The sequence below is a fragment of the Erigeron canadensis genome, chromosome 8 (assembly GCF_010389155.1).
Source record: "Erigeron canadensis isolate Cc75 chromosome 8, C_canadensis_v1, whole genome shotgun sequence".
Classification (NCBI taxonomy): Eukaryota; Viridiplantae; Streptophyta; class Magnoliopsida; order Asterales; family Asteraceae; genus Erigeron; species Erigeron canadensis.
Window position 1 is genome coordinate 35450354 of NC_057768.1, and position 15858 is coordinate 35466211.

The window sequence follows — 15858 nt, forward strand, 5'->3', positions numbered from 1 at the left end:
TCGATGTTCATTAATGTTACATGTTAATACTATCATAGTTAATTCTAACTAGCACGTTACCCGCGCAATGCGGCGGTGGTCGTGACAATGCCGTTGTAGTGGGAGGCCGAGTGTTGGTGGTGGAGACGGCGTCGAGTGGTGTGGATAATTGATGTAATGGTTAATGAAAATATATTTGGTAGTGTAAATTAATCATTAATGTTATGGGGTAGTGTATGTTGAAATATTTTAAGGGGTGCTAAATGAAAATATTACATATATACAATACTTCCATAAATAAAAGGGACCAATTATTATATAATATAGTATAGATATTTTGCGTGTCGATTGTCGACTGATCTCGTTGCCATCAATAAAAAGCTAATACACTGCTAATTAATTAAGTTCCTTCTTACCTCTTTTGTCAAAACAATGCAAAAACACACACACATAATATCCTTATATATAAGCTAGCTAGGTAACTAGGTTAAGAATCAATCTTTTTATCGAAGGTATTAATTCGATAAAATTAAAGCCAGAAAGTCAACAATGGCTTAATTTATAATCTCTTGTTACAAGTTAATATATATAATTTATCCTAAATGAGCTTTAAATTTAAAGTTGAAGTTGATATATTTCTGAAAAAGGAAATGAAAAGTTGAAAGTGTGTGAACAATGCATATAAATATGTTTGTGTATGCATATGTTCTACTCGATCACTTTCAATCCTCAAACTAAAATTGTTAAAAGTGATCGGGGTTAAGGAATTAAGGCTATCTTCAATGAGGTGTCTTTGGGTGCCCTTAGCTTTTGGATATCCTTTAACGTTGAAGCTTGTTGAAAACTAAGGATTTTTTGAATCATGCCCTTACTTGTCCTTACCTCATATATTTTTGTTTTTAGTGGAGGTAAAATGATATGTAAAGATGTTTGTATGGTTAGAGATAAAATTATAAGATTTGAAGGATGTATAAGGATTTGTAAGGATATGATATGACAGTTTAAGGACACCTAAGGACGTCCTTAGCATTGTACATACTCAAATTTGTCATGTTATATTTTACACCAACCTTTGAAATATATAATAGTTAATTAATTCTTATATTATCTCTAACTTAATCTCTAGGGACCTAGCTAGCTAATCCTTCACAATCACATTATTAGTGAACCAAATTAAAGGATACTATTAAATATGAATTACAAATTTTAAATTTGAAAAGTATAGTGTTTAGATATTTTTAACAAAATTAATATTTAATTAGGCTGATGGACGAGTGTCACTTCACAATTTCAGCTGAAGGATCGACTTTCATCATGTTGTTTGTTTTTGATTGATTCATCTTCTAGCTGGTTTTACATTTACTTTTATAAGTGCACAAATGTGCATTTACAAAGGAAATCTAGAATATATCAATAATGCTATATGATAATCAATTTTCTTAATGTGAAGATATGAGTAATTTGACTAACATATCAAAATCAATTCAATTGTTGTGACATTTTTTAACATGAAGTTTAGAAATTTAGCACATAATCAATAACTGATCGATGCATAGTTGTTGATTTGATTAATTAGGAGTATATGGAAATTGGAGGAGCAATTTTTGTAATCCACTCGTTAGTATTTTGTTTTGTGTTTTCATTTGATAGTGAGTGGGACCATCATAATAAGGAACCATTATCTTAAAACCACATAAATTAAATCACACTTAATTGCATGTCTTTCCTTTATTAGTAAACATGACAAATCAACTTTGATACAATTCATATCATAAGTACCTTCTTTTAGTATAATGTGAATATGGACTTTAATATTTATCTTTAATGGAGGATTTGAAGCTCCTTTAACAACAATACCACAACAAATCGTCAACTACATCCAAGTAGATTTAAAAAAAAAAAAAAAATCATATTAGTTTTTGTATAATACGTACACGTATATGTTATACACATACGTGTATGTATAGAATATTCTAGGATTAGACGAATATGTACAATTATGAACTAATATCAAAATCTTATATATATTAGTGGCAATTAAGGAATGCATAAGCCTGCTTACTTCTTGTCATTTGAGGAAATTTTTTTAAACTTATGTTAATATCGATTAGCAATTACGTACTCAATTGCATGATTGAGACTTGTATAATAGTAACAATTTATCTCTTTAATTTTAAATCACAATGATATACATCAATGGCCAGTATATAGCTCATCAATCATAATTCATAAGCTAGCTACATAGAAAAGACGAGTAAACTATACATGAAGATTAGCTAGCTTAGCTAGAGTACGTGTCTTGAACCCGCCTAATGTTAACTGTAAATGTTGTTAATTAGCATGCACCATTTCAAAAAATTTAACCAGCTGGTTAATTGTTTTTTAGTATCGTCTTCAATTCAAGAACATATAAAGCATCTTTATACATGTTCTAATAACCCATTTCCATTGGAATAATAATATAGTACTCCGAAGATATTAGGCAATTAGGCTATGGCTTTGGGTTTGTCACAAATACATTCGTATCAAAGTTGTGGCGAGGGAAGAATAAAAGTTTGAAAAGTTTTTCTATTATGTACGTTTCATAATTACTTGTATTTTGTTAGTTAAAGTGAATTTTATTTGATTAAAAGTGAGGTTTATTTTATTTATTTTTTTTGTCATTCAACAGGTTTTAATTAGCAAAGAAAGCTAAGGAAGAAGTATTCACTGACCTATATATCAAAATGTTCGGATAAAACAATCAAATACGAGTATTTGTGTGTTTTCTATACTGCCTTTGTCAAAATTATAAACCGGTTTTTAAAACCAAACCGGTCAGGTCTTAATAATCGAGTGAATTGGTTGAATTAGTTCGGCTAGTCAACTTAATTATACTCTCATAAAAGTACTAAAAATTACTCGTATTACAATTCAGCAAAAGTACGATTATAATCCAATAAAAAATTATTTATTGAATTTTTATAATAACAAAATGAGTTAATTTCAAAAATCGCCCTTTTGGTTTTACCAAAAAATCACGTTTCATCCTTTAAACTTTAAAATGATACTGGTAGTCCTTTATACGCGGATAATGGTCACGTTTCGTCCTTTAGTCGATCGTATAAAGGACGAAATGTGACCATCATCTGTTAGATTAAAGGATGAAACGTGACCATCATCCGTTAGATTAAAGGACGAAACGTGACCATTATCCGCATATAAAGAGCTACCAGTGTCATTTTGAAAATTAAAGGATGAAACGTGATTTTTTGTTAAAACCACAAGGACGATTTGTGAAATTAACTCTAACAAAATATATAAATTTCAAAATCCATCAACAATCCAAAATAATTTTAAAAAAAAAGTAAAGTAAAGTAACTCCCAATGCCGGCCACCCAATCTGATGGAGGTTACACCGCCAATCTCAACCGGTTCTATTGAATATTAAAAACAAAGAGCTCATATCCTTTGTTTGTTTAGTGTGTTTTTTAGGCATCAGCTAGTATATCTTTCAAAGATGAACTTCATACATTAATGTTTATATATCATTAAATATCATATTTATTTCTTTGTAGTGTTTGTTTATTCCTTACAATTGAACTTATACAACATGAAAAGTATCTATCAAGATCATTTTAGGCTCCAACTCAAATGCGTATTCGTTTTATACATAAAGTAGAAGTCGCAAATTCATCATACAGCCGATGAAATCTTTGTGGACCAAAATACCATGGAGCATATTTGATGTGCAGTAACGATCATGTGAAATCTAGTATAACAATCAACTTTACATTCATCATCTTCTTGGAGATGATTTTTCATTTATTACTACTGTAGACTGTAGTTGGTATTCACATTTAACAATTTAAACCAATAGATAGTATAATAATCATATAACAATTTTTTTCCGAAACATAATAACTAAGTGTAATATAAAATTACAATATTATCTAAGAATCGCACTATTGTTTACAACCATTTTATAAATAGGTAAACGGATGACATTTGCTTATTCATGTTACTTGATCGAACTCACATATACGTGACCGAACCACGATATATCCATGATAACTTCCACACAATTCTCTAACTACCTCCAAAATGTCAGACCATTTGACCATCTTGACGGGGGTTCAACTAATTGAATTTATAGTTTATCAAATAGGGATTAGTATTTTTAGAATGTAAACAACTTTACACAAATAGTTATAGTATGTATCAAACTTCAATCACGTGTATTGTATGTAATAAACTTTCAAATCTTGTACGTTGTATGTATCCGAGTATATGTGGCAACCATATAAGTTGTCACTTGTTAAGTTTTGATTGGTTGAATACATACAATGCACAAGATTTGAAAGTTCATTACATACAATACACAAGATTGAAGTTCAATACACACTATAACAATTGGTGTAAAGTTGTTTACATTATGGGGTACTAATTCCTATCAAATACGCTACTATTTATTGAAGGCTTGAAGCATTAACGTGTGTCCAAAGATGAAGTCTTGTGTTTGAAAGTCAACATACAATGGCAAAGTCAAAGTCAACATTAGAATTTTGAAGAAACCAACCAACCAACCAAGAAAATGTCTTAGGCCAACCAAGAAGATACCATTCACCCACCTCTCCACATTAAAAAGTTGAACCTTTTTCATTTCGCCAAACCCATAAAACATCCTAGTTTTATTCATCATCACATATACCTTTCTTTTCTTTCTGAAAGAAATGATCATCAAAAAAGAAACCACCAGGCTACACCACCCTTCACCTGCAAAAGGGTCATCTTTTTCATCCAAAAAGTATCAAGATTTGCTAAACAATTCCGCCCATTCATTGTCACCAAGGATGATCAGTCGTTCGAACTCCATGAAGACGTCAATGGTTAGAAGAAATGGTACCCGTGAGATGGTGATAGCCAAGCGGCGGCGTGCTAGCAAAGAGATGGTTAGGAGGGCGTTGACTCCACCTGCTCGTAAACTTACCTGGAGATGGTTTGACTTTCGGCCAACACCAAGTCGGCTTTCTGTTATGTCCATGGCTATTTAGATATATGTATGTAGCCACTTCATACATTCAATCAAATTCAATTGTTTAAGATCACTTTTAAGTTTGTGATTACGCACCTCCCGTGGAATAACTATACTAGTGTTAAATTGTAAGGTTTACAGTATTCACAATATATATAAATATATGTAATACCTATATATAGCGAGTTAAATTTTCTATCAAAATTGAAAATAACTAGAAGAGATAGTAGGATGTACATATATATGCAGAGAAAGTTCTGCTCAAAAATGATATACAAGAAGATCACACATACGATCTACATGGCAGACTTTCAACTAGCACGCATTACCTTGTTTGCAGAACTTTTTGACTACTCTTGTGTCAAATGAAGATTTTAGTGACGAATAATGAAGAAACACTGTTCTGTTTCTTTTGTTCATTTCTGCGGTTTTCGGGTATCTACTCCTGATCACAAGAAAACCAAGAAAACCAAGAAAAATGTTAATGATCATTTGTGATGACAAAGCAATCACTATAGAATGTCGCCAAGTTTTTGTATTTCCCAAATTTTTCAATATATTTTTGTTTTTATTTTGTTTTGCATTTTTATATAAACCACATGAATTAGGGACTTCAATCAAAGTATGAAACACTAGGTAACAGTTTGTGCGTTGCCAGGGAAATGGTTAGGAAACAGCATGGGATACTCCAGTTAGGCCACATACATTCAAGTCAAAAGACTCACCCTCCCTGAGTAACCTGAACAAGGACACCTCACCTGAACTGTTTACGTTTTAGAAACGGTATTTTTAGTTAAAGTTGAACAAAGACTTCTGTAAGTTTCTATATAATATTATGAAATATAATAGTTCCACATACATTATATGTTTCACTTTTACATACCTCAGAAGACTCAAGATATGAAACTGGATTCGGGTCAGTTGGTATATCTGAAATCCTTGCTTCTGATTTCTCGTTCGATAAACTGTAAAAATGCTCAAGTGAATTTTGTGTGAACAAAAATATATAATAAAAAAATCAACCAGTGTGGTATAATATCAACAAGATACTTACGTTGAAAGTATTGTGACCCAAATGAGTTCAACACAATCAACCCACAAGAGTCTTTGTTCAATAGGTACGACACCATACGTTATAATGTGAGCAAATGGCCATAGCTTCCAACCAGCCTGTAGCAGGTTAAAAATATATACAAATAAGAACCACTTTATATGTCGATCATACTTTAATAACAAATAAGAGAACTTAAACGTACTGTCAACATGGGCCAAAACGTCGCTTTTAGTTCACTAAAAATGCTGAATGGTGATTCAAAACGTAAGAGTCCCACTGCTACAAAGTAAATGCTGTTCCATACTGCTGCCCACGCTGTTTGATCAAAGGCTACTTTAACGGGTACCACCCACCAATCTTGAAACGGGAAAAGTGCCTGAATAGAAGCAAGAATGTTATCGCTACTTTCATGAAGCCAACTCCAGAAGCAAAACAATAGAGGTAGTGGTTGTAACCGATCTACTTAAAGGAATGGGTTAAAAAGTTTAGAATCCATAAATATGAAAATTTTCACCTCACAAAAGTAGTAGTAATAATGAGAAAGTGATCCGTGTAGACTGAAGCCAACGAGGCCAGACCTAAACATGCGAGTTCGGTCAAACTCCAAGAGTGGTTTTCCTTCACAACACTGCATATTCAATGAATAAATCTGTTAGTATTTTGAGCTGGTCATCCAACTGTTAATGGAATCAACAGGTTAAAAAAAAAAAAACAACAAACCTGCGCAATCCAATCACCTATTGAATACACAACTCCACTTATCATCATCTTTGCCAAAAGTGGATTTTCTCTAAGAGCTTCTTCGTACGCACTCCAGTTGTGTTGAGGTGCATATCTAAGTATTTCATATATGGTCCATCCCTGTGAAATATATCACAAGTGTTATCTTATAGTTAAAGTATTCTTAAAAACCATATAACACAAATAACCAGGAACATTTCTAATACAATAAGGTATGTGAAACAGGACTAATACATGAATGAGATTCTTTTGAGTTGGACACAAGATGCACACAGATCAGTTATCAAGAATCGGTTCTAACTGTTTCAACCTAAGTTAGTTGACAATGTCTGTTCAACAATAAGTTGACGCACATATGGGTGTTTGGATGTGGTTTGAAACTGATCATTGCGACTTCAAATCTTCAAAGATCCGGTTTTAATTACTATATACTTGTATAAGTAGTTCCGTATGCCGGTATAAGTAAGGTAATTCTACATTCATCCCAAATATTCATTTTTCTATAAGCAACAACTCCTTCAACTCTCTCGATTATCTTGACTCTAAATAATCATAAAACAATTAACTTAAATACTCGATCATAATCAGTTTCTGCCAAATACCAAGTCTACGTTATGGCCACTCTAAATCAAATCTTTCTTATTCAAGATAATGTTTAAACTTTTATACAATCCTATTCTAAACCTCACCACTTTAGCACTACAAACATTAAAATCACCACAAACATTAAAATCACCATATATGATCGTATATCCAAAAGACTACCAAGTCAACAACAACAAAATTAACACATATACAATCCTGCTAGGGGCGGGTATGGATTGATTTGACAAATAGCAAGACTGCAGAATCACCTCAGAAAAGAGGATATATCCAAATAACTATCAAAATTAAATATATTTATAAATTGAATAAAAAAATAAATAAAGCTACTGTAAAATGACTGATAAACTTACATGCCAAGAATCATAATCAATAGTAAGCAGCTTGGTAATCCCAAAAGTACCAACAGCAAGAACAATAGTAGCATTAATAGTTCTATCCATTAACTTATCAAAATCTTCATTTTCAACTACCACAACTTGATTTCCATCCCCACTACTAAAACCACCTTCAAAACTTAGCCCACCAATCAATTGCAAATCTTGCTCACTACCATCAACACCACCCCTTTCAATTTCACTCACCAAGTTTCCAACTTGATGATCTGAAACGTCATCAATATTTATGGGCATCAATTTTTCATCATTGACCACCGCCTTGACGGCGCCGGCGCCGGCGCCGGTGACGGAGCTTTGTTTAATCAAAATTTTGGGTGTTTGTGAACTGAGTATTGTAAAAGATTTGAAATTTTTGATGGGTTTGGTTGTAGAAAGTAAATTGGTGCTCAGGGAAGCAGCAGCCATTTTTGATTTCTCAAGCTTTTTGGCCGGAATGTTAATGGGTCTGCTTTCTCCGGTTTGATTTATGTGTGGTTGGTGTGTTATATACTACTACTGTAGTTACTTGCTGACGTGTTTTTATTATCGTCTGGAATATGCACCTCATGAATCTTCTTATCTTTCGAGTATTGATTGGTCCACGTAGGCACTATGAATAACAGAGCGTTTTTTCTTTCAAATGCTAATTTCGTCATTATTATATCATAGGAATACTAATAATAACTGGTGTGGTATGGATTTTTCTATTGACTGGTTTTATCATCGACATAGAGAAATGTAAATATATATAATATAATAAAAATAAATGTTAGATATACATAAAACAAGACTACTAACCTTCATTTCTATATTACGTGGTTATCGTTATTACGCTAAATGTTATTTAATAATATCAGATTGTAATTTGATATTCGTATAAATAAAAACTCTAACAAGATATTCAACTTACAAAATAGAATAATATAATTATATGTATAGATAACACATAAAAAAATATTATTTTTTCATACTATAGATATGGTTAATTCGTACACATAGGTGGCTCAATGGTATTACGGGATTAGGTGATCGTTTTAGGCCCCCAAAATTTAAAGCCTCAATATTTTGTATATTAGACTTAATGTTTGGATTTTGGACTAAGTACCATTATATAATTTGCATTGCAGTAACATCGTTTTGATTTTTGCATATTTTTTTATTACTAGTAGTTCAATAACAAAAGTCGAACTATTTTATTTTTTAATTTAATTTATATGGTAATAAACTAGACCCTCAAATTGATCTCGTTTGAAGCCTCCAAAAACTTTAAGCCGCCACTGTTCGTACTTTGTATGGACAATATTGCATTAGTACTAATATTCATATAAATAAAGCCTTTTGTGTCTTCAGTTTTTTATTACGTGTGTCTTGTTATTATGTATTTGTGTGTCAGCAATCGGATCAAAACTTCAACTTTGTTAATCAATTACACGATGTGTAAGTTTTCTTCTATTAAAGTTAGTTATGTAGACAATAGTCTGAAAATATAATATATAACAATAAGGAAAATGTTAAAAGAAGTCCTTAGTGATTCACTTAAGGTGTATAAAAAGGTTGTAAATTTTCATATTAAATGTCAGCCCCTGAATTTTATGGTAATTGTACAACTAATTAATATATCATAACAAAAGCCTTAAGGGCTTTGTTTAGCAAAACCCTAATTTTAATATAAAATAGTTTGATAGATAAAAAGTTTATAAAAAATGAGGAAATTATATCTTCGAAATTTATGACTATGACACTGGGCCTTTATCATGGGCAAGTTGTAAGGCAGGCTGAATGACTAAACCATTAATCCTAGTGTTATTGGACCCACAGTATGTGCTTGAGATAATGCAACCAGACAAATATCTACATTTAAGTTTGTGGTATGAAAATTATTCACCACACTTTTATATTAATTATTATGATTATGACATGGTTGTGAAAATTCCATCCATTGATAAAGGTCTTTTATGTAAAAATACTTATATCAAATTGTCGTATAAGCGTTGGTATTAACAGACTACTTTCTTTTTGTATCCTTGCTACAAATTGTCTCCACCACAGTAAATTACTAATATAGTCAAGTCTAAGTGATTACTTATTGATGTGCGATACAAACAATTTTTGTTACAAGTCTTTGTTTACTTGACTCATTCATTCGTCTAAAGCTAAGCCGAATATTATTTAAGTTTGAATGTTGATAGTGTTGGCATGGAGCTAAGCTAGATCACCAATAGTGCACCGAAATGATGCCAGCGAGCCACTGACCTCGTTCACCTACGATTGAAATCATATGTGATTGAGAGTTGAGACTCCATACTCGGTAAACGGATCATAAAGCCTTAGTCATTTCAAGGATGTGCCTAATCTTACTATTACAGTTATAGCCTTATAGGATCAGCGATTCAGCTATTATGCTTCTTTAAAGATATGGGCTTTTTTGTTTGTTTTCTTTTCTTCCATTAAGCCTAAACAATTGTTCACAAACAAATGATATGTTATTACAATTATAGGATCAGCTCTTATGCCATGTAGGTCTCAAATTTATGAAACCCAAGATAAAACAGATTCAAACGGGTTATATATATTTGATATACATCAAACAAACGATTGATTCTGGTCTAAGTGGGGTGTTTGGGATTTGTTTTGACAATAATTGATTTTTTTTTCCCCGAACAAATTAATATAATCAAATAGAGGGTCACAGACGTAGAGGAAGGAGCAAATTTTTAAAATAAATGTAAAGAAAGAAGTAGTGTTTGCAAATAGCAGGTGGCCTCCTGCGGAGAGTGTTACTCGGTCGATATACCCCGATACAGCCATGTCGGATCGTGTATCGGCCAACTCATGATACGAGCTTGCCATACTCGATCTGAAAATCGTCAAGGTTCTAGACTCGGGTCAACTTAGTCAAGATTTGGTTGTATCGGTCAAGAATCGGTTGTATCGGTCAAGACTCGGCTGTGTCGGATCGGGCAACCAAAGTCAAACTTTTTATTTTTTTTAAAGCTTTTATTAATTATGTTATTGCTTCTAGGCAATTATGTTTAAGTTGAAAAATCATGTTATGATTAAGTTTGAAGTTTTTTATATATTTTTAATTTTTTCTTGCATATAATTTTAGAAACTGTTATTTTATACATTAAAAAACCCACTATTTACCGATCCGATTCTGATATAATTTTTAAAAATCCTGTCTTTCCCCCTCACCGATCCGCTCCCGATTCCCGAGTTTCACAACCTTGCGGATTTTGAAAAACGACCTTTTGAAATCATAAAAAAATATAAATCGCCTTTTAATTTAGGTTTCCGAAACACCTATCTTTATCTTTACTTTCTTTATCTTTATCTTAATCTTAATCTTTACTTCTATATAATGGAGGAAGCTCTTTTTTAAATCTCAAATTATAAATTTGAAGTACTTAAATTACTCTTATTCTTTATTCACTAATTTAAACATATCTACCTAATATACGTATAATACCCTTAAATTTCAACCACTTATTTTTTTCTCTCCTCAAATCTCAACCACTCAATTTTTTCAATCTCCTCCATAAATCATTTTATTCCTCTAATTCATTCAAAATCTTTTTTTCTCAAAAACTATATATCTATAAATTATTAAAATTATATGGGTGTTCTCAAAACTTCATGTTTTTTATTAAAGATGTCATTCGATATACTTTGGACGGATTTTTAAATTTACAGGAGGAGCTCGTACGGCTAAGACATTTGGTTATCACACTCTATGACTTATCGCTTCCTATGACCTATCACCTCCACCATCTCACTGCCATATTGTGCGGGTATTATGCTCGTAATTGATTATACATTTGCGACTTATAAACGTGATGATCGATATGTAAAAAGAGATCAGTATCAATTATCAAAAATCTTAAATAGCTTCTAAATACGAGGAGCTAGATTGTTGTTGTCTTCTTTTTGACAGTGGGATAGGTAAACTGTGAGTACTGAACTTTCACTTTTTTAGCTCTTTCTCTTTTAACACCATTATAATGATGTACTAATTAACTTTTAGTAAGAATGGGCTATTATAAGCTAAGCCCAAACTATATATTATTTAGAAACCCATAAGGCCTTAACAAAAGTAGTATATTTACCTATTTAGACATTTAGTTATTCTGTTTTTCAATAATTACTTCAGCATATAAGAAATAAGCAATAAAGAATGAAAAAAGGAAGATAGAAAGAGGTCCTACCGAGATTTGAACTCGGGTTACTGGATTCAGAGTCCAATGTCCTAACCACTAGACCATAGGACCACTCGTTCCAACTATTCTTTACAAATACTTTTAAGAGGATTAAACAATCTTAAGAAAGTAGCCACCATTTATCTGATTATAACATCTAATGAATGGATATTGATATGTTTAACTTTAACAATAATAACATCCCCTACATTCTGCAATTGTTACATTACACTAAATCAAAAGTACGTAAGTTTTTTGAAAAACCACAACCACTTATTTTATATACCTTAATTATAGCTTTTAAGGTGTATTTAACAAACTTTAAAATATTATCCATGAAGAAGAGGTATTACAAGTTTATATTTGATCAAACTAGATTATTATCCCGCGTAATACGAGGGTTATCATATATATGCATATAAGGGACCTTTGTTTCAAGAACTTTTAGTATAGATAGCACGATAACCGCACAATGCGGTAGTAGTGGTTGCGAAGAGAATAGTTGATCTCGGTTATATTAGCTATTGACGCCAACAATTTTTATAAGACTAAGGGTTTTGTGGTGTTGCGACGGGTGGTGATGGCGGCAAGTATTGGTAGTGATACTTTTATTATTCGTTTAATTAAATTTTTTATTTTACAATTACTTTATTATTTAATTACTTTATTATATAATTTATAATTTTTAATTATTAAATATTATTAAAAAGTTTCAAACATCATCTAATATATATTGTGTAAGTAGTGTGTTATCGATTCTTACACAAGAAACTTCATATTATGAAAATATCTATCTAAATAACATCTACAGGTTAGCAATATTTAGAGACATTAATAATTTGATAATCAACAAGAAAATTCGTTAAAAATCTATACTTCTTTAACATTGACTTAATGAATCTAAAAAGTTCATTCATTTATTTGTAAACTACATTATTGAATATTTAATAATCTTAATGTAAAAACTCAATTCAACAAAGTACGACATAAGATTTAATAATCGTATTTAAAATCAATAGCATGCAAATATTCATAAGTTTACAGGCATCTAAATGTCATTAAAGTATATTTTAGTCCATTTCAACATTTATATAATATATAATTTAGGTTAATCACTCATGAACCAATATATTTTTTCAATTATAATGATTGCATCATAAACTCTTTTTTTATTGAAATCGTTACCTAATGAACTTTCAAAATTTATACACAGGTGCAACATAAACTTTTTTATTGCACTGGTTTTTCATCAAACTTTCACAATTTGTTTAAAATTGATTGTGACTTTTTAAAATGTGTCACATATGGTCATTAGAAAATCATCAAATTCCGAATTGTCTAATGACCATATATGTACAAATATTGAGAGTTTAATACCCACATCTGAACAATTTTGATTGTTATATGGAAACCATTTCAATAAAAAGTTTGATGGTGCAATTGTGTACAAATGAAAAATTACATTGGTGCACCAGAAAATTTAAAAAGAATATATCAGGAGTGTTATTCTGTCTGGTTAATTGGGTTTCGAGTCATTTGGACTGAATAAGAATCCGAGCTATTTGGGTTAGGTTTTTTTCAGTTGGGTGAAGTTTCGAGTAACCAAATTTAACCCAAATTCAATTAAACTTCATTGTCAGGTTTAGATCACCCATGCCAATATATGTTTTCATGAAGTCACAAATTTTATTTTTATCAATATATAACTGGTAATCATGTCTTTGATATTATTGTCACGGTGCATTTCAAATGATTTTACAGTATCTACAGTTTGAAACGATTTTATAAATTCTAACTTGTTATTAATGTCCTGATAAACTTATAATGTGAATGCATAAAAAGACAATTAATGATGGATTACATGTTTAATAAGAGACTTCCGGTCTTCATACATGTCTTTTCGACCTTTAAATATTACCTTTTTTGTAGTGGTATATTTACATGAAAATTTTTGCTACTCGTTTAAATTGGGTTTAACTCGTACACAAATGTGTTATTCAGATCGCTCAAATCTTTATATGCTTAACCCATATACTAAACCAATATTTGGGTATGCGTTAACCCAAATAACCCATAAATTCCCAAATGAGGTGACCCGTATGACTAAAACCCATTTGGGTCAGGTCAATTATTAGATTATACGTATTTTGACACCCCTAATATATATATATATATATATATATATATATATATATATATATATATATATATTGATTAATCATCTAAAGTGTGAGAGTTAATAATGTTTTAGACCAAATAAAATATTCAAAATAACATCATCAATTTAGTCTAATGACACCCTCAAAGAACTATCTTTCTCTTAATATATTAAAATACAGTTGTTATAATAATTTATCGACCAATCATATATCTCGATTTCTTCAAGTCGATTTTTAATTTCAGTTTTGACTTTAATTTATATATATTTTTTTATTTTCCATCACCGATTTAAACTTTTTAACCAATAATTTTAATATAATAAATCAAAAATAATAGCTAGCATATATCCAATAAAATAATAAATAATATATATATTAATAGTACGTTCTATATTATATATACGAATTAATCAATTAATAAAATTGCAAATGGGTTGGTGACCCATTGACAAGGTCTTTGGCAAGGTTTTATTTTCATTTTAAGTGTCATATTTTGACATTTTTTAAGTCTTTCTCTTTTAACTTTGACCGTATGTATTTTTGTTTGTGTTGTATAACACTTAATATAAACTATAAAGTATATGAATTGATTGAGTTTTTAAACGTATGTCACACCCCACCTTAGGCGGAATCGTAGGATATGACGAAAATATATAGCAATAGCACATGGACTTTATAATAGAGTCATACTAAATGAAATTCAAATAAATGTAATTCCACAAACGGAAAGTCTAGGCAACACGCCTCAAATAGCAAAGAAGTAACAATATCAAATAGCGTTCAATGTTTCACATGCAATCTAGGAGTCCATGAAGGATCTTTTTATTGGTCTTCCTAAAGTCCATAAGCTCAATCTTCTTAAGCATTGTTATTACCTGAAAATGAATGCTCGAAAATGTCAACATAACGTTGGTGAGTTCGTAGGTTTAAAGGAATACAAATGAGTTTGCTGTGCATGATATATCAAGTTTTGGACAATAGTGTAAATATAAACATGTAGTAGCATACTAAATATTGATCAATGTCATCATAGTTATCCAACAACACAATCCCCATTACACCTGCCAACAACTCAATCATGCTTTAAATACCAACAACTACCAGCTGGAGTATAAAGTTGGTCGATAGTTTTCCAATAGTCTTCAATAGATATCAAAAGACATCTATTGCATCAAAGAAATCAATACAAGCAAGCTAACATACACATTTCATAATTACACGTATTTGTCCATGAAAACAAGTTTTGGCACAACTAGTAAAGAAATGAAAAGTGTTTTGAGCATCATTTTCCCCCAAAGAAATAATATAAAAAGGGGCCACGAAACTCACCTCAACAAACAAGTAGTTATGCAAATCCAACAAGGTCGCTAGAATCTACACAACATATAAATATGAACAAGTTACAATTATGGACATGGTCAAGAACCGTCCATTGTAACCCGTATTTGATGAAATACACATATGGCTACTTTCAAAATATTCACAACTGATTTGTCATATATTATTAAGTTACAAGTCACATAACTTAATATATAATATTTGTTTTAATGATTTAAGATTAAATTCTACAAGTTCATATTAACTGAAATTTTTGGTAACTTTATCTATTTTTTATTAGGATGAAACGAACGATTCAAGATTCCAAATCTTAACTACTGTTACCTTAGAGTGTTATATACTTACATGAATTTTTACATAATTTATTTGGCACGTTAACTATTTTTAAAATTTCAAT

The 15858-nt window shown here is 30.8% G+C and overlaps 1 protein-coding gene and 1 non-coding gene across 2 annotated transcripts; both read right to left on the reverse strand.

The window, feature by feature from the left end:
* Positions 1-5184: 5184 nt before the first annotated feature.
* LOC122609754 (PXMP2/4 family protein 1-like) lies at positions 5185-8257 on the reverse strand. The gene is made up of 7 exons (XM_043782697.1): positions 7745-8257; positions 6768-6908; positions 6562-6675; positions 6250-6423; positions 6048-6163; positions 5877-5958; positions 5185-5438 (listed from the first exon to the last, which is right to left on the reverse strand). The coding sequence occupies exons 1-7, from the start codon at positions 8192-8194 to the stop codon at positions 5433-5435; spliced, it is 1083 nt and encodes a 360-aa protein (XP_043638632.1). The 5' UTR covers positions 8195-8257; the 3' UTR covers positions 5185-5432.
* Positions 8258-11964: 3707 nt separating this feature from the next.
* Positions 11965-12036, reverse strand: TRNAQ-CUG. Its single transcript has one exon. It is a non-coding gene; the product is annotated as a tRNA-Gln (tRNA).
* Positions 12037-15858: the final 3822 nt, after the last annotated feature.

Coding starts and splice junctions, on each gene's coding strand:
- LOC122609754 (XM_043782697.1), bottom strand. CDS start 8,194: ATGGCTGCTGCTTCCCTGAGCACCAATTTACTTTCTACAACCAAACCC. Junction 6,676..6,767: donor TAGGTGATTGGATTGCGCAG/GTTTGTTGTTTT, acceptor TTGAATATGCAG/TGTTGTGAAGGAAAACCACT. Junction 6,164..6,249: donor CGTTTTGGCCCATGTTGACA/GTACGTTTAAGT, acceptor AACCTGCTACAG/GCTGGTTGGAAGCTATGGCC.